Consider the following 15,315-nt stretch of genomic DNA (forward strand, 5'->3'; position numbering starts at 1 on the left):
GCAAGGTTGGGCACTAAATATTCCAGGGTACATGACATTTCGAAAAGACAGGCAGAATGGAAAAGGAAGGGATGTAGCCCTGATAATAAAGGATGACATAAGGACAGTAATGAGAAAGGATCTTCGCTTGGAAGATCAGGAAGTAGAATCAGTATGGGTGGAAATAAGAAATAACAAGGGGCAGAAAACACTGGTGGGATAGTTTATAGGCCCCAGAATAGTAGCTATACCATTGGACAGTATATTAATCATGAAATAATAGGAGCTTGTAATAAAGGTAATGCAATAATCATGGGGGACTTTAATCTTCATATAGACTGGGCAAATCAAATTGGTAAAGGTAGTTTGGAAGATGAGGTCATGGAATGTATTCGAGACGGTTTCCTAGAGCAATACATCATGGAACCAAGCAGGGAACAGGCTATTTTAGATCTTGTATTGTGTAATGCGACAGGGTTAATTAGTAATCTCACTGTAAAAGAACCACTGGGGAAGAGTGATCATAATATGATAAAATTTCCCATTGAGTTTGAAAATAATATATTTAAGTCAGAAACTAGAGTCTTAAACTTAAATAAAGCCAATTACATAGGTATGAGGGGTGAGTTGTCAAAGATAGATTGGGAAATTAAATTAAAGTGTTTGACAGTTGAAAAGCAATGGCAAACATTTAAAGAAATATTTCAATATTGTCAACACATATACATTCCATAAAAGGTTGTTACACCAGGTAAGGGCTCATGGGGTTGGGGGTAATATATTAGCATGGATAGAGGATTGGTTAACAGACAGAAAACAGAGAGTAGGGATAAACGGGTCATTTTCAGGTTGGCAGGCTGTAACTAGTGGGATGCCACAAGGATCGGTGCTTGGGCCTCAACTATTTACAATCTATATTAATGACTTAGATGAAGGGACCAAGTGTAATATATCCAAGTTTGCTGATGATACAAAGCTTGGTGGGAAAGCAAGCTGTGAGGAGGACACAAAGTGTCTGCAAAGGGATATAGACAGGTTAAGTGAGTGGGCAAGAAGGTGGCAGATGGAGGGGAAATGTGGAAAACCTTTTATGTGGCACTTTATCAAATGCCTTTTGAAAATCCAAATATATTACATCCACTGGTTCCCCTTTTTCTACCCTGCTAGTTACATCCTCAAAAAACTCTAATAAATTTGTCAAACACGATTTCCCTTTCATAAAACCATGTTGAATCTGCCTAATCATATTATGATTTTCTAAGTGCACTGTTACCACTTGCTTAATAATGGATTCCAGCATTTTCCTGACAAAATTGGTAGGAAGAATAGAAAAACAGAATACTTTTTAAATGGTGAGAAACTATTAAATGTTGGTGTTCAGAGAATTGGGTGTCCTCGTACAAGAAACACAAAATGTTAGTATGCAGGTACAGCAGGCAGTTAGGAAGGCAAATGGCATGTTGGCCTTTATCGCAAGGGGCTTGGAGTGCAAGAGTAAGGAAGTCTTACTACAGTTGTACAGGGCATTGGTGAGACCTCACCTGGGGTACTGTGTACAGTTTTGGTCTCCTTATCTAAGGATGGATATACATGCCTTAGAGGCGGTGCAATGAAGGTTCACTAGATTAATTTCTGGGATGAGAGGGTTGTCCTGTGAAGAGAGGTTGAGTAGATTCTCTGGAGATTAGAAGAATGAGAGGTGATCTAATTGAATCATATAACATAGAAACATAGAAAATAGGAGCAAGAGTAGGCCATTTGGCCCTTCGGGCCTGCTCCGCCATTCAAAATGATCATGGCTGATCATCTAACTCAGTACCCTGCTCCCGCTTTTTCCCCATATCCCTTGATCCCTTTAGCATTAAGAAATATATCTAACTCCTTCTTGAATACATCTAATGACTTGGCCCCCACTGCTTTCTGTGGTAGAGAATTCCACAGGTTCACCATCCTCTGAGTGAATAAATTTCTCCTCATCTCAGTTCTAAATGGCATACCCCGTATCCTGAGACTGTGACCCCTGGTTCTGGACTCCCCAGCCATCGGGACTATCCTCCCTGCATCTAGTCTGTCTAGTCCTGTTAGAATTTTATATGTTTCGATGAGATCACCTCTCATTCTTCTAAACTCTAGTGAATATAGGCCTAGTTGATCCATTCTCCCCTCATACGTCAGTCCTGCCATCCCAGGAATCAGTCTGGTAAACCTTCGTTGCACTCCCTCCATGGCAAGGACATCCTTCCTCAGATAAGGAGACCAAAACTTCACACAATACTCCAGATGTGGTCTCACCAAGACCCTGTATAACTGCAGTAAGACATCCCTGCTCCTGTACTCAAATCCTCTTGCAATGAAGGCCAACATACCATTCACCTTCCTAACTGCTTGCTGCACCTGAATGCTCGCTTTCAGCGACTGGTGTACAAGGACATCCAGGTCTCATTGCACCTCCCCTTTTCCCAATCTATCACCATTGAGATGATAATCTGCCTTTCTGTTTTTACAACCAAAGTGGATAACCTCACATTTATCCATGCTACACTGCATCTGCCATGTTGGAGCCTCTTTGCATCCTCCTCACAGCTCACATTCCACCCCAGCTTTGTGTCGTCTGCAAACTTGGAAATGTTACATCGAGTTCCCTCATCCAAATCATTGATATATATTGTGAATAGCTGGGGCCCAAGCACTGATCCCTGCGATACACCACTAGTCACTGCCTGCCACCCGGAAAAAGACCCGTTTATTCCTACTCTCTGTTTCCTGTCTGTCAACCAATTCTCAATCCATGCCAATATATTCCCCCCAATCCCATGTGCTTTAATTTTGCACACTAACCTCTTGTGTGGGACCTTATCAAAAGCCTTCTGAAAATCCAAATACACCACATGCACTGGTTCTCCCCTATCTATTCTACTAGTTACATCCTCAAAAAACTCCAGTAGATTTGTTAAGCATGATTTCCCTTTCATGCACCCATGCTGACTTTGTCCAATCCGGTTAATGCCCTCCAAGTGTTCTGTTATCACATCTTTTATAATTGACTCAAGCATTTTCCCCACTACTGATGTTAGGCTAACTGGCCTATAATTCCCTGTTTTTTCTCTCCCTCCTTTTTTAAATAGTGGGGTTACATTTGCCACCTTCCAATCTGTAGGAACTGTTCCAGAGTCTATGGAATTTTGGATGATGGTCACCAATGCATCCACTATTTCCAGGGCCAGTTCCTTCAGTACTCTGGGATGTACATTTTCAGGCCCTGGGGATTTGTCAGCCTTTAGCCCCATTAATTTCCCCAGCACTATTTTTTAACTAATACTGATTTCCTTCAGTTCCTCCCTCTCACTAGACCCTTGGTTCCCTAACATTTCTGGGAGGTTATTTGTGTCCTCCTTTGTGAAGACAGAACCAAAGTATGTGTTTAATTGTTCTGCCATTTCTTTGTTCCCCATTATAATTTCCCCCATTTCTGACTGTAAGGGACCTACATTTGTCTTCACTAATCTTTTTCTCTTGACATATTTATGGAAGCTTTTACAGTCAGTTTTTATTCTGCTAGTTTACTCTCATACTCTATTTTTCCCCTCTTAATCAATCTCTTTGCCCTCCTTTGCTGAATTCTGAGCTGCTCCCAATCCTCAGGCTTGCCGCTTTTTCTGGCAATTTTATATGTCTCCTCTTTGGATCTAAAACTATCCCTAATTTCTTTTGTAAGCCACGGTTGAGCCACCTTTCCTGTTTTATTTTTGCGCCAGACAGGGGTGAATAATTGTTGTAATTCCTGCACACGTTCTTTAAATACTAGCCATTGCCTATCCACCATCATCCCTTTTAGTAAAAGTCCCCAATCTTTCATAGCCAACTCGCACCTCATACTTTTGTAATTTCCTTTATTTAGATTCAGGACCCTAGTTTCGGATTCAACTGCTTCACTCTCCATCTTAATGAGGAATTCTATAATGTTATGGTCGCTCTTCCCTAAGGGACCCCACACACCAAGATTGTTAATTAATCCTTTCTCATTGCACAATACCCAGTCTAGGATCGCGTCTTCTCCAGTTGGTTCCTCAACGTATTGGTACACACTCCAGGAATTCCTCCCCTACAGTATTATTGCTAATTTGGTTTGACCAATCCATATGTATATTAAACTCACCCATGATTATAGTTGTACCCTTCTTGCATGCGTCTCTAATTTCCTGTTTAATGCCTTCCCCTACATCTCCACTACTGTTTGGGGGCCTAAAGACAACCCCCACCAACATTTTCTGCCCCTTGGTGTTTCTTCGCTCCACCCATACAGATTCCACATCGTGATTTTCCGTGCCAATATCCTTCCTCACTATTGCATTGATTTCCTCCTTTACTAACAACGCTACCATGTCTCTTTTCCCTTTTTGCCTGTCCTTCCTAAATATTGAATACCCCTGGATGTTCAGTTCCCATCCTTGGTCACCCTGCAGCCAGTGTCTCCATAATCGCAACTATATCATAACCATTAATATCTATCTGCACTGTTAATTCTACTAGCTTATTGCGAATGCTCTGCGCATGAAGACACAATGCCTTTAGGCTTGTCTTTTTAAGATTGCTAGTCATCTTAGTTTTATTTTGTACTATGGCCCTATTTGTTTTTCGCCCTTGTTTTCTCTGCCTTCCACTATTGCTTCTTCCCTTTCTGTCTTTTGTTTCTATCCTTGTTTCCCCCTCCTCTGTCTCCCTGCTCAGATTCCCATCCCCCTGCCACTCTAGTTTAAACCTTCCCCAACAGTACTAGCAAACAACCCTGCGAGGACATTGGTCCCGGTCCTGCTCGGGTGTAACCAGTCCCACTTGTACAGGTCCCACCTTCCCCAGAACCAGTCCCAATGTCCCAGGAATCTAAATCCCTCCCTCCTACACCATCCCTGCAGCCACGCATTCATCTGGTCTATTCTCCTGTTCCTATACTCACTAGCACGTGGCACTGGTAGTAATCCTGAGATCACTACCTTTGAGGTCCTGCTTTTTAATTTATCTCCTAACTCCTTAAATTCACCTTGCAGGACCTCATCCCTTTTTTTACTTATGTCGTTGGTACCGATATGGACCACGACTACTGGCTGTTCACCCTCCCGATCCAAAATGCCCTGCAGCCGCACCGTGACATCCTTGAGCCTAGCACCAGGGAGGCAACATACCATCCTGGAGTCACGTTTGCGGCTGCAGAAATGCCTATCTGTTCCCCTTACAATTGAATCCCCTATCACTATAGCCCTGCCACTCTTTTTCCTCCCCTCCTGTGCAGCAGAGCCACCCGTGGTGCCATGAACTTGGATCTTGCTGCTTTCCTCTGATAAGCCATCTCCCCCAACAGTATCTGTTTGAGAGGGAGATGGCCCCAGGGGACTCCCACTCTACCTGCCTAGTCCTTTTACTCTGCCTGGCGGTCACCCATTTCCTTTCTGCCTGCGTAATCTTTACCTGCGGTGTGACCACCTCACTGAACGTGCTATCCATGATCATCTCAGCATCGCAGATGCTCCACAGTGAATCCACCCGCAGCTCCAGCTCTGAAATGCGGTTAGCCAGTAGCTGCAGCTGGACACACTTCCTGCACACATGGTCACCAGGGACACTGGTAGCGTCCATGACTTCCCACATAGAGCAGGAGGAGCATATCACGGGTGTGAGCTCTGCTGCCATGACTTGCCTTAGATTAAGCTCGTTAGTTACTCCCTTTAAGGAGTTTACTCCTTTAAATTACTCTTAATTTAGAGAATGTTAACTATACTAGGGACCTTGATTCACTAAAAAACACTACTTGCTATAAGAGCTGCTGACCTTCCCTTTCTTTTTACTTTAGTTACTGTAGAATAGTAGAAATACTCACCTGAACCTATTTACCAATCAGGTGCCTCCCCTGTGTCGCGTCCCTTTCTGATTTCTGACGTCACTTCGAACTCCGTCGCAGCTCCCTCTGCTCTGATCCGTTCCTCTCAGCTGTTCTCGGCGCTCCGAGATCCCGCCTTTTTATGGGATGATCCCTCTGCTCTGATCCGTTCCTCTCAGCTGTTCTCGGCGCTCCGAGATCCCGCCTTTTTATGGGATGCTCCCTCTGCTCTGATCCGTTCCTCTCAGCTGTTCTCGGCGCTCCGAGATCCCGCCTTTTTATGGGATGCTCCCTCTGCTCTGATCCGTTCCTCTCAGCTGTTCTCGGCGCTCCGAGATCCCGCCTTTTTATGGGACGCTCCCTCTGCTCTGATCTGCTCCTCCCAGCTGTTCTCGGCGCTCCGAGATCCCGCCTTTTTATGGGACGCTCCCTCTGCTCTGATCCACTCCCCACAGCTGTTCTCGGCGCTCCGAGATCCCGCCTTTTTATGGGACGCTCCCTCTGCTCTGATCTGCTCCTCCCAGCTGTTCTCGGCGCTCCGAGATCCCGCCTTTTTATGGGACGCTCCCTCTGCTCTGATCCACTCCCCTCAGCTGTTCTCGGCGCTCCGAAATCCTGCCTTTTTATGGGACGCTCCCTCTGCTCTGATCCACTCCCCACAGCTGTTCTCGGCGCTCCGAGATCCCGCCTTTTTATGGGATGCTCCCTCTGCTCTGATCTGCTCCTCCCAGCTGTTCTCGGCGCTCCGAAATCCTGCCTTTTTATGGGACGCTCCCTCTGCTCTGATCCATTCCTCTCAGGGGGGCTTAACAGGGTAGATGCTGAGAAATTGTTTCTCCTTGCTAGAGAGTCTAGAACTAGGGGGCATAGTCGCAGGATACGGGGTCGGCAATTCAAGACTGAGATGAGGAGGAATTTCTTCACGCAGAGGTTTGTGAACCTTTAGATTTCTCTACCCCAGAGGGCTGTGGATGCTGAGTCATTGAATATATTCAAGGCTGAGTTAGATAGATTTTTGGACTCTAGGGGAATCAAGGGATACGGGGATCGGGCGGGAAAGTGGAGTTGAGGTCGAAGATCAGGGGAAAGTGGAGTTGAGGTCGAAGATCAGTCATTATCTGATTGAATGGCGGAGCAGGCTCGAGGGGCCATGTGGCCTGCTCCTGCTCCTATTTCTTATGTTCTTATGTTCTTATGGACACTGATGTTTATCATTAGGATTTTTTTGTCACAAAAGTGGAAGCCCATCTATCTATTCACGTCCAGTCCGCTTGTGTCTCTGTTTAATGGGCTTCCTCCCATGTTGCTTATTCTTGTTGCCCTTTTTGTTTAACTGTATGAAAAGTTTCATCATTACTGAGCTGCTCCATCAGTGACTGTGGTGGGTGGATTTCCTCAAAGATTCTGCTGCTCCACTGCCCTAACTTTAGCTGCTCACATAAACAGAGTTTTTACCGCACCTTCGCTGAAGTTATGGTGGCAGAAGTTTCAAGGAAATTCATCCCTTGTGTGTTTCCAGCTGTTCTTAACATATCGACAGCTCCTTCAAGGTTGAGGAGTGATTCATTCGACTGTCTCACATCTCTCTCTCTTTCTCGCTCTTTTTATCTCTCTCTCTCTTTCTCTCTTTCCCTCTCCATCCCCCTTTCTCTTTCTGTCTCTTTTTGTTTTTCTCTTTCTCTTTCTGTCGCCCACTCCATCTCTCCCTCTCTATCTCTCTTTCTATCTTTGTGTGCGTCTCTCTCTTTCTATCTCTCTGCCTCTCTATCACTTTTTCTCATTTTCTCTCCCAGACTCATTCTCTCTGATGATAGTAAAGTGGGAACTAGGGACAATATATAGGGCATTGTATTCATGCCAAGATTGTCCAACCATCTATTGTTAGTGAAATAAATTATACCAGGTTGTTTTTCATTTCTAATTTTATTAATAAACAATAATACTAGGGGTTGGAATCTTGTACACTAAGTACTATTGCATCTTCCACGTATTTAGTCCACTTCAAAATAATTGTGAAATTATGTTTTGTCAATTAAAATAATTAATATTCTTAATGGTATCTGATCTACATAATGGTGCTGATGTATGAATGGCACCAGTACCTAAACAGTAGTAATGCTGATGATGCTATTCAAATATATTTCTGTATTGACTTGGATTTTTTCTCTCTCATCCTACAGAACATTATGCTGATATTGTCTTTCTGGTTGACGGATCTCAAAATTTGGCACGCTCAGGATTTCAACAGGTGCGGTCTCTTCTTATAAGAATAGTCAACAGACTGGATGTTGGTGTCAACAAATACCGGATTGCACTGGCTCAGTACAGTGGTCAAGCAAAAACTGAGTTCTTACTGGATAGATTTCAAGATAAGAATATGCTGCTTTCTTACTTAAAGAAGAATTACCAATTTAAGGGTGGGTCAGCATTGAATACAGGCCAAGCTTTAGATTACATACACAAAAACATCTTCACAGCATCTGCTGGAAGCCGAAAGCATGAAAGAGTTCCTCAGATTGCGATAGTAATTACATCTAGCAGATCGCAGGATGATGTTACAAAGGCCGCCACTGCGTTGAAGGATGATGGCGTCAAAATTCTCTCCGTTGGTGTAAAGTATTCGGATCTCAAGGAGCTGGAAACTATGGCATTTTCTCCGAGCTACCCGTACGTTTTGCAGGCCGGTCTTCTTATCAATCTAATACCTCTCCTGACTAAAAATATAACCCAGGCAGTCCATAGTATATCACAATCAGAAAGGAGTGACAGAAGAACACCAGGTAATTTCAAATTCTTTTTTTTTAAGGTTCCTTGCAGTTAAGGTTGCCAACTCTGATTGGACGTATTCTGGTATTCACATGACCTCCTGTCTCCAACTGCCCCGCCCCCACACGCTCCTGCCATTGGTCACCCGACACATCCATCCTCGCGAGGCACCGTCTGTCTTTCCACGGCCAATTGGAAAGTGAGCAGAGCCTTTGTTACCGGATTGGATGATTCTTGACAGTTGGTCAAACAGCCTTTTCCCCCAGCTCCGATATTTTTATAACTAATGAACAAAAGCGTACAAAGCAAATTAAAAAAAAATACAAAATTTATTTTAACATCACTATGATATATCTCTGGGGTTGCTTGGCCAATATTTATCCCTCAACCAACATCGCTAAAACAGATTATTTGGTCATTTATCTCATTGCTGTTTGTGGGATCTTGCTGTGTGCAAATTGGCTGCCGCATTTCCTACATTACAACAGTGACTACACTTGAAAAAGTACTTCATTGGCTGTAAAGCATTTAGGGATGGCCTGAGGTCATGAAAGGCGCTAATAAATGGCAAATCAGTCTTTCTTAAAGATCCATTCGTTAGATGGGATTTTCCTTTCCCACCAAGTTTCAGGCATACACATTTGGAAAACCTGCAGAAGTTATGAGAAGCTTCATAAATGCTGATGCCTCTGAGCATTCTCCCTCCTCTGCCCCCAAGATTTTGATTTTTGACACTACACTTCGTGCTGTTGCCAAGATTTGGAAGCCTGTTGTAATTCTGTCCTGCAAGGGAAGGGTTCCAGATACTTTCAACAGAAAAACAAAGCAGTTATACTGACTTGAAATATAATTTTATACGGTCCAGTCTCTTCCATTGGGAATTAAACCTATAAATGGCGACAATTCATGTTCTACACAGGGAGGCAGTGTTTCCTACTCATGTCACTGCTTGTCTGTGTTTTCCTGTGGATATCAGTAAGGATTCAAACTTCCCAAGCTCCTCCCAGGAGCCACCGTAGTTAAGGTGTTCGGTGCATCTGCTGCCAGGTCATTTTAGTCTTGGGCTTGGCGATACAGGTTACTGGTGGTTGGAAGAATAGATCAAGACAATGGGGCACCTGACTAGACTCTTAATCCACCAGCAACTTAACCTGATGTAAACATTAATCTGAATTGTTGATTTAGGTTACACTCCCACTAACTATCAATTTTATTCATGCAAGAGGTAATTTTTATTCACTATAATTCAGTAACTCCAGCAGACGTTGGTAGATAATCTCTGTTGACACCCCCCACACAGCCTGCCATTTCTAGCAATTTCTGCCGGAATACAACCTGAGGAATACATCCGCCCTAATATGGGTGGGAGTATTCTAATGATATGCAAATGACATGGAATATATCATGCAACTCACCTCCTGATATTTATGCCATAACAACATTGGGTACCATGATGTGGAGATGCCGGTGATGGACTGGGGTTGACAATTGTAAACAATTTTACAACACCAAGTTATAGTCCAACAAATTTATTTTTAATTCAAAATAAATTTGTTGGACTATAACTTGGTGTTGTAAAATTGTTTACATTGGGTACAAGGAACACTGGTGTGTTTCTGGCGCCCAGGGTTACTATGGCAATCTGATGTGTACGGCTCAGAAATGCTTGGGTAGGTTTTGACTTGTGCGATAATGTAAAAGCGGTGATAGCAGCCCGTTTTACATCTCTCCCAATTTTTATTTCCATTGAAGTCACTCTTTACTAGTGAGCTATTGAGGATTATGGAGCTATCGTTCTGACCATCGCGTGCTGTTCAGAAAAGATAAATGTTTCCATGGAATATCTTTTAACATCTTAGACATTACCCGAAATATTAGATATTTAACACAAGTCACATCTTTTGGACGGTGCTCACACTTGCTCTGTTTTGTCGTCTGTTTTCGGGTGTACCTGGGATGCCAGCGGAGGGAAATCAGGCCCATGACTATATCTCTGCCCCCAGAATCTTCCGGAACCCTTTACCTCGGGCCTTGGAGGAGATGGCTGGCCATACCCACCTTGCTGCATGCAACTGAGGGTGGGTGGGTGGGCAGGGCCTGTTGCAGGGCCCTGTCCGCCGCCCCTCTCCACCTATAGCCCAGTGACCACTGACAGGAATTAACAGACACGTGCACTGGGCCTGCTTGTGATGAGTCAGAAAGGCCCCATAAGTATTTTTCAAAGTATTTTAGCTTGAACTGGAATATTGTAATCTGATTTTATGTCAGTGCTCAAATGTTGTTGCATTTCTTCAAACGTTACCCACTTCAATACTGTTCATGTCAAACCAATTCTTCACTTTCTTTTGCCCTTTAGAAAATGGTCAAAAGCCAGAAAGGCACTGGGAGAAACCCGCAGGTAAGACTTTAACTATTTTTATTTTTGTTTTTAAAATGACTTTAAGAACCAGGAAGGAGATGAGAATTTTATTTTATGTGATGAGTTTTTATGATCTGGCACACACTGCTTAAAAGAGCGGTGGAAGCAGATTCAAAAATAACTTTCAAAAGGGAATTGGATAAATATTTGAAAAGGAGAAATTTTCAGGGCTACGGAGAAAGAGCAGGGGAATGGGACTAATTGGATGGTTCTTTCAGAGAGCCGACACAGGTACGATGGGCTGTATGATTCTATGACTCTAAGTTTAGAATAGCTTTCTAAGTTTTTTAAAGAGTTTTTACAGTTTCTTTAAGTATGTTTAAAGTACATTTAAATGTTTATTCATGTACTATTTTGCACTTTCTTTTTAAGTGCAATCTCCAGACTGGGCTTTGATTATCATTTAGCCTTCCCCCTGTACTTCTACTTTGAGAAGGGACAAGAGGAGGAACAGCAGGCCAAGTTTTGAGGCGCCAGGCTCCCCAGAACAGTAGGCAGTCTATAGCCCCGATCCCCTCCCCCTCCCAGTACCCACACCTCCCTGCCTGCAGATCCAGGCAGGCCTTATTCCCCGTGACCCCTCAGCAATGCTGGACCTGTGCCAGCGGTCAGACAGCTGCAGACACAGCTCATAAAGGAGACCATCAGCTGACTAAGATCCAAGCCCAGTGCCAAATGTGTCCTGCCATCCTCCTTGGGCACCAAACTCACCTCAGTCCCTGCTGACTTGTAGCTGGCCTCCATTACTGCCAATGATCCTGTTTAGAGATCACTCTGCTACGCTTTCATGCAGACGTTTCCCCAACCTGCCCCAAATCATTTTGTGCGTATCTCGTCAGTGAAAGGAACATCTCACTCAAAACAAACTGGACAACCTTCTTGCTGCCCTTTCATTCTTGGCCTCCTTCTTCTCCTGCAATGGCAGAACGTTCTGAGGTGGCTGGCTAATGATGTGCAGCAGGGACCTTGAAGGATTGAGGTGACCCTTCTATTTGTTTTATTCATTCATGGGATGTGGGCATCACTGGCAAGGCCAGCGTTTATTGCCCATCCCTAATTGCCCTTGAGAAGAACTGAGTGGCTTGCTAGGCCATTTCAGAGGGCGATTAAGAATCAACCACTTTGCTGTGGTCTGGAGTCACATATAGGCCAGACTGGGTAAGGACAGCAGGTTTCCTTCCCTAAAGGGCATTAGTGAACCAGATGGTTTTTACAACAATCCAATAGCTTCATGGCCACCATTACTGATACTAGTTTTTTTTTTATATTCCAGATTTTTATTTAATTAATTGAATTTAAATTCCCCAGCTGCCATGGTGGGATTTGAACTCATGACTCCCTGAATATTAGTCTAGGCCTCTGGATTACTAGTCCAGTAACATAACCACTATGCAACATACCTTCCTTGCCTTGCCCCTTTAACAATAAAGTAGAGAGTGCCAAGGCACTGTGTGTGTCATCATATGGAACACAACCCAGGCTCAGAAGGCATTCCTTAATGGGGGTTAGGTGGCACCCACTGCCGAGGCCTCTTCCTTCCATAGGCCACCAATCATACCCTTCATGGACCTCCTTCCCTCTGGGCCTAAAAACTGGGTCCTCTGGTACTGGCAACATCTCAGTAGAAGAATCTTTCAATCTGTGGACGTGGAACCTAGAAGGAGGAAGAGCCTCACACACAACGGTTTTCTTGACCTTTTCAGCTGCTGCAGCGGGACCAGATTTTCCTTCCCCCAGTCTCCCACCTCCCCCCCCCCCCCACCCCCACTTTCCCTCCCCAAGATGGGCTGCCTATAGAGGGCACTAAAAGGACTTTGATCCTTCCATGAATACGTAATGAGGACAATTGGGCAGGTTCTGGGAGGAGTTACATCGGCCAGTGGAAGTGGTTTATGTTTTAGTGCTATGTTTTGTTTATCTTTTTTTGAAGCGTGCCAGGCTGCTTCGGTTGCCGATGTTGTTTTCCTTGTGGATGAATCAAGTAGTATTGGAGAAACAAACTTTCAACGGATCCGTGAATTCCTTCACAATCTTGTCGGTGCACTGGATGTTGGGTCTGAAAAGGTCCAAATCGGCTTGGTTCAGTACAGTACAGTCGCAAGACCAGAGTTTTATCTTAATACGTTACAGAACAAGGCTGCCATCCTGCGATACATCGAAAACACACCATATAGGGGAGGAGGGACTTACACTGGGGACGCCATTAATTATATCAGTCAGAATTACTTTGTCCCAATGGCTGGTGGCCGATCAAATCAAGGTGTTCCTCAGATCGCAGTGGTGATCACTGACGGCAAGTCCCAGGATGATGTGAAGGTTCCAGCCGCTAACCTCCGACGTTCTGGTGTCACCGTGTACGTTATTGGAATCAAAGATGCCGTTGAAAGTGAACTCCGAAATATCGCCTCATACCCTCCAGAAAATTACGTTGCAAATGTCCAGAACTTTGACCAGTTAAAGACAATGGAGAATCAGATCCAGAAGAAGATTTGCAACGAGATACACACGTGGATCTCAATAATTCCTGAACAAACTGAGCAACTTCAGCAGGGTGAGACCTGTGATTTTATTTTCTGAGATGATTTATTATTTAGAATGATCTCTGCGTTCATTTCAGTGTTCTATGTTTAGTTTTCTATGTTCAGTGTTCTATGTTCAGTGTTCTAAATTCAGTGTTCTATGTTCAGTGTTCTATGTTTAGTGTTCTATGTTCAGTGTTCTAAATTCAGTGTTCTATGTTCAGTGTTCTATGTTTAGTGTTCTATGTTCAGTGTTCTAAGTTCAGTGTTCTAAATTCAGTGTTCTATGTTCAGTGTTCTGTGTTCAGTGTTCTATGTTTAGTGTTCTAAATTCAGTGTTCAGTGTTCTGTGTTCAGTGTTCTATGTTTAGTATTTTATGTTCAGTGTTCTGTGTTTTGTGTCCGATATTCAATGTTCTAAATTTAATGTTCTATGTTCCGTGTTCTAAATTCAGTGTTCTATGTTCAGTGTTCTATGTTCAGTGTTCTATGTTTAGTGTTCTAAATTCAGTGTTCTATGTTTAGTGTTCTAAATTCAGTGTTCTATGTTCAGTGTTCTATGTTCAGTGTTCTAAATTCAGTGTTCTATGTTCAGTGTTCTGTGTTCAGTGTTCTATGTTCAGTGTTCTGTGTTCAGTGTTCTATGTTTAGTGTTCTAAATTTAGTGTTCTATGTTCAGTGTTCCATGCTTAGTGTTATATGTTCAGTGTTCTATGTTCAGTGTTCTGTGTTCAGTGTTCTAAATTCAGTGTTCTATGTTCAGTGTTCTAAATTCAGTGTTCTATGTTCAGTGTTCTATGTTCAGTGTTCTGTGTTCAGTGTTCTAAATTCAGTGTTCCATGTTCAGTGTTCGAAATTCAGTGTTCTATGTTCAGTGTTCTAAATTCAGTGTTCTATGTTCAGTGTTCTATGTTCAGTGTTCTAAATTCAGTGTTCTATGTTCAGTGTTCTGTGTTCAGTGTTCTAAATTCAGTGTTCTATGTTCAGTGTTCTAAATTCAGTGTTCCATGTTCAGTGTTCGAAATTCAGTGTTCTATGTTCAGTGTTCTGTGTTCAGTGTTCTGTGTTCAGTGTTCTATGTTTAGTGTTCTATGTTCAGTGTTCTATGTTCAGTGTTCTATGTTTAGTGTTCTGTGTTCAGTGTTCTAAATTCAGTGTTCTATGTTCAGTGTTCTAAATTCAGTGTTCTATGTTCAGTGTTCTGTGTTCAGTGTTCTGTGTTCAGTGTTCTATGTTTAGTGTTCTAAATTTAGTGTTCTATGTTCAGTGTTCTATGTTCAGTGTTCTGTGTTCAGTGTTCTAAATTCAGTGTTCTATGTTCAGTGTTCTAAATTCAGTGTTCTATGTTCAGTGTTCTGTGTTCAGTGTTCTAAATTCAGTGTTCTATGTTCAGTGTTCTAAATTTAGTGTTCTATGTTCAGTGTTCGATGTTCAGTGTTCTATGTTCAGTGTTCTGTGTTCAGTGTTCTAAATTCAGTGTTCTATGTTCAGTGTTCTAAATTCAGTGTTCTATGTTCAGTGTTCTGTGTTCAGTGTTCTAAATTCAGTGTTCTATGTTCAGTGTTCTAAATTTAGTGTTCTATGTTCAGTGTTCTATGTTCAGTGTTCTATGTTCAGTGTTCTATGTTCAGTGTTCTGTGTTCAGTGTTCTAAATTCAGTGTTCTATGTTCAGTGTTCTAAATTCAGTGTTCTATGTTCAGTGTTCTGTGTTCAGTGTTCTGTGTTCAGTGTTCTATGTTTAGTGTTCTATGTTCAGTGT

At 43.0% G+C, this 15,315-nt stretch overlaps 1 protein-coding gene across 1 annotated transcript in view; it reads left to right on the top strand.

The window, feature by feature from the left end:
- The window catches only part of LOC137331864 (collagen alpha-6(VI) chain-like), a 186,619-nt gene that overhangs the window by 21,899 nt on the left and 149,405 nt on the right, over window positions 1-15,315 (top strand). The window contains 3 exon segments of the mRNA XM_067995748.1: window positions 8,032-8,631; window positions 10,974-11,015; window positions 12,967-13,587. Coding sequence (XP_067851849.1) covers window positions 8,032-8,631; window positions 10,974-11,015; window positions 12,967-13,587 — 1,263 coding nt within the window.

The sequence above is a fragment of the Heptranchias perlo genome, chromosome 2 (assembly GCF_035084215.1).
Source record: "Heptranchias perlo isolate sHepPer1 chromosome 2, sHepPer1.hap1, whole genome shotgun sequence".
Taxonomy (NCBI): domain Eukaryota; kingdom Metazoa; phylum Chordata; class Chondrichthyes; order Hexanchiformes; family Hexanchidae; genus Heptranchias; species Heptranchias perlo.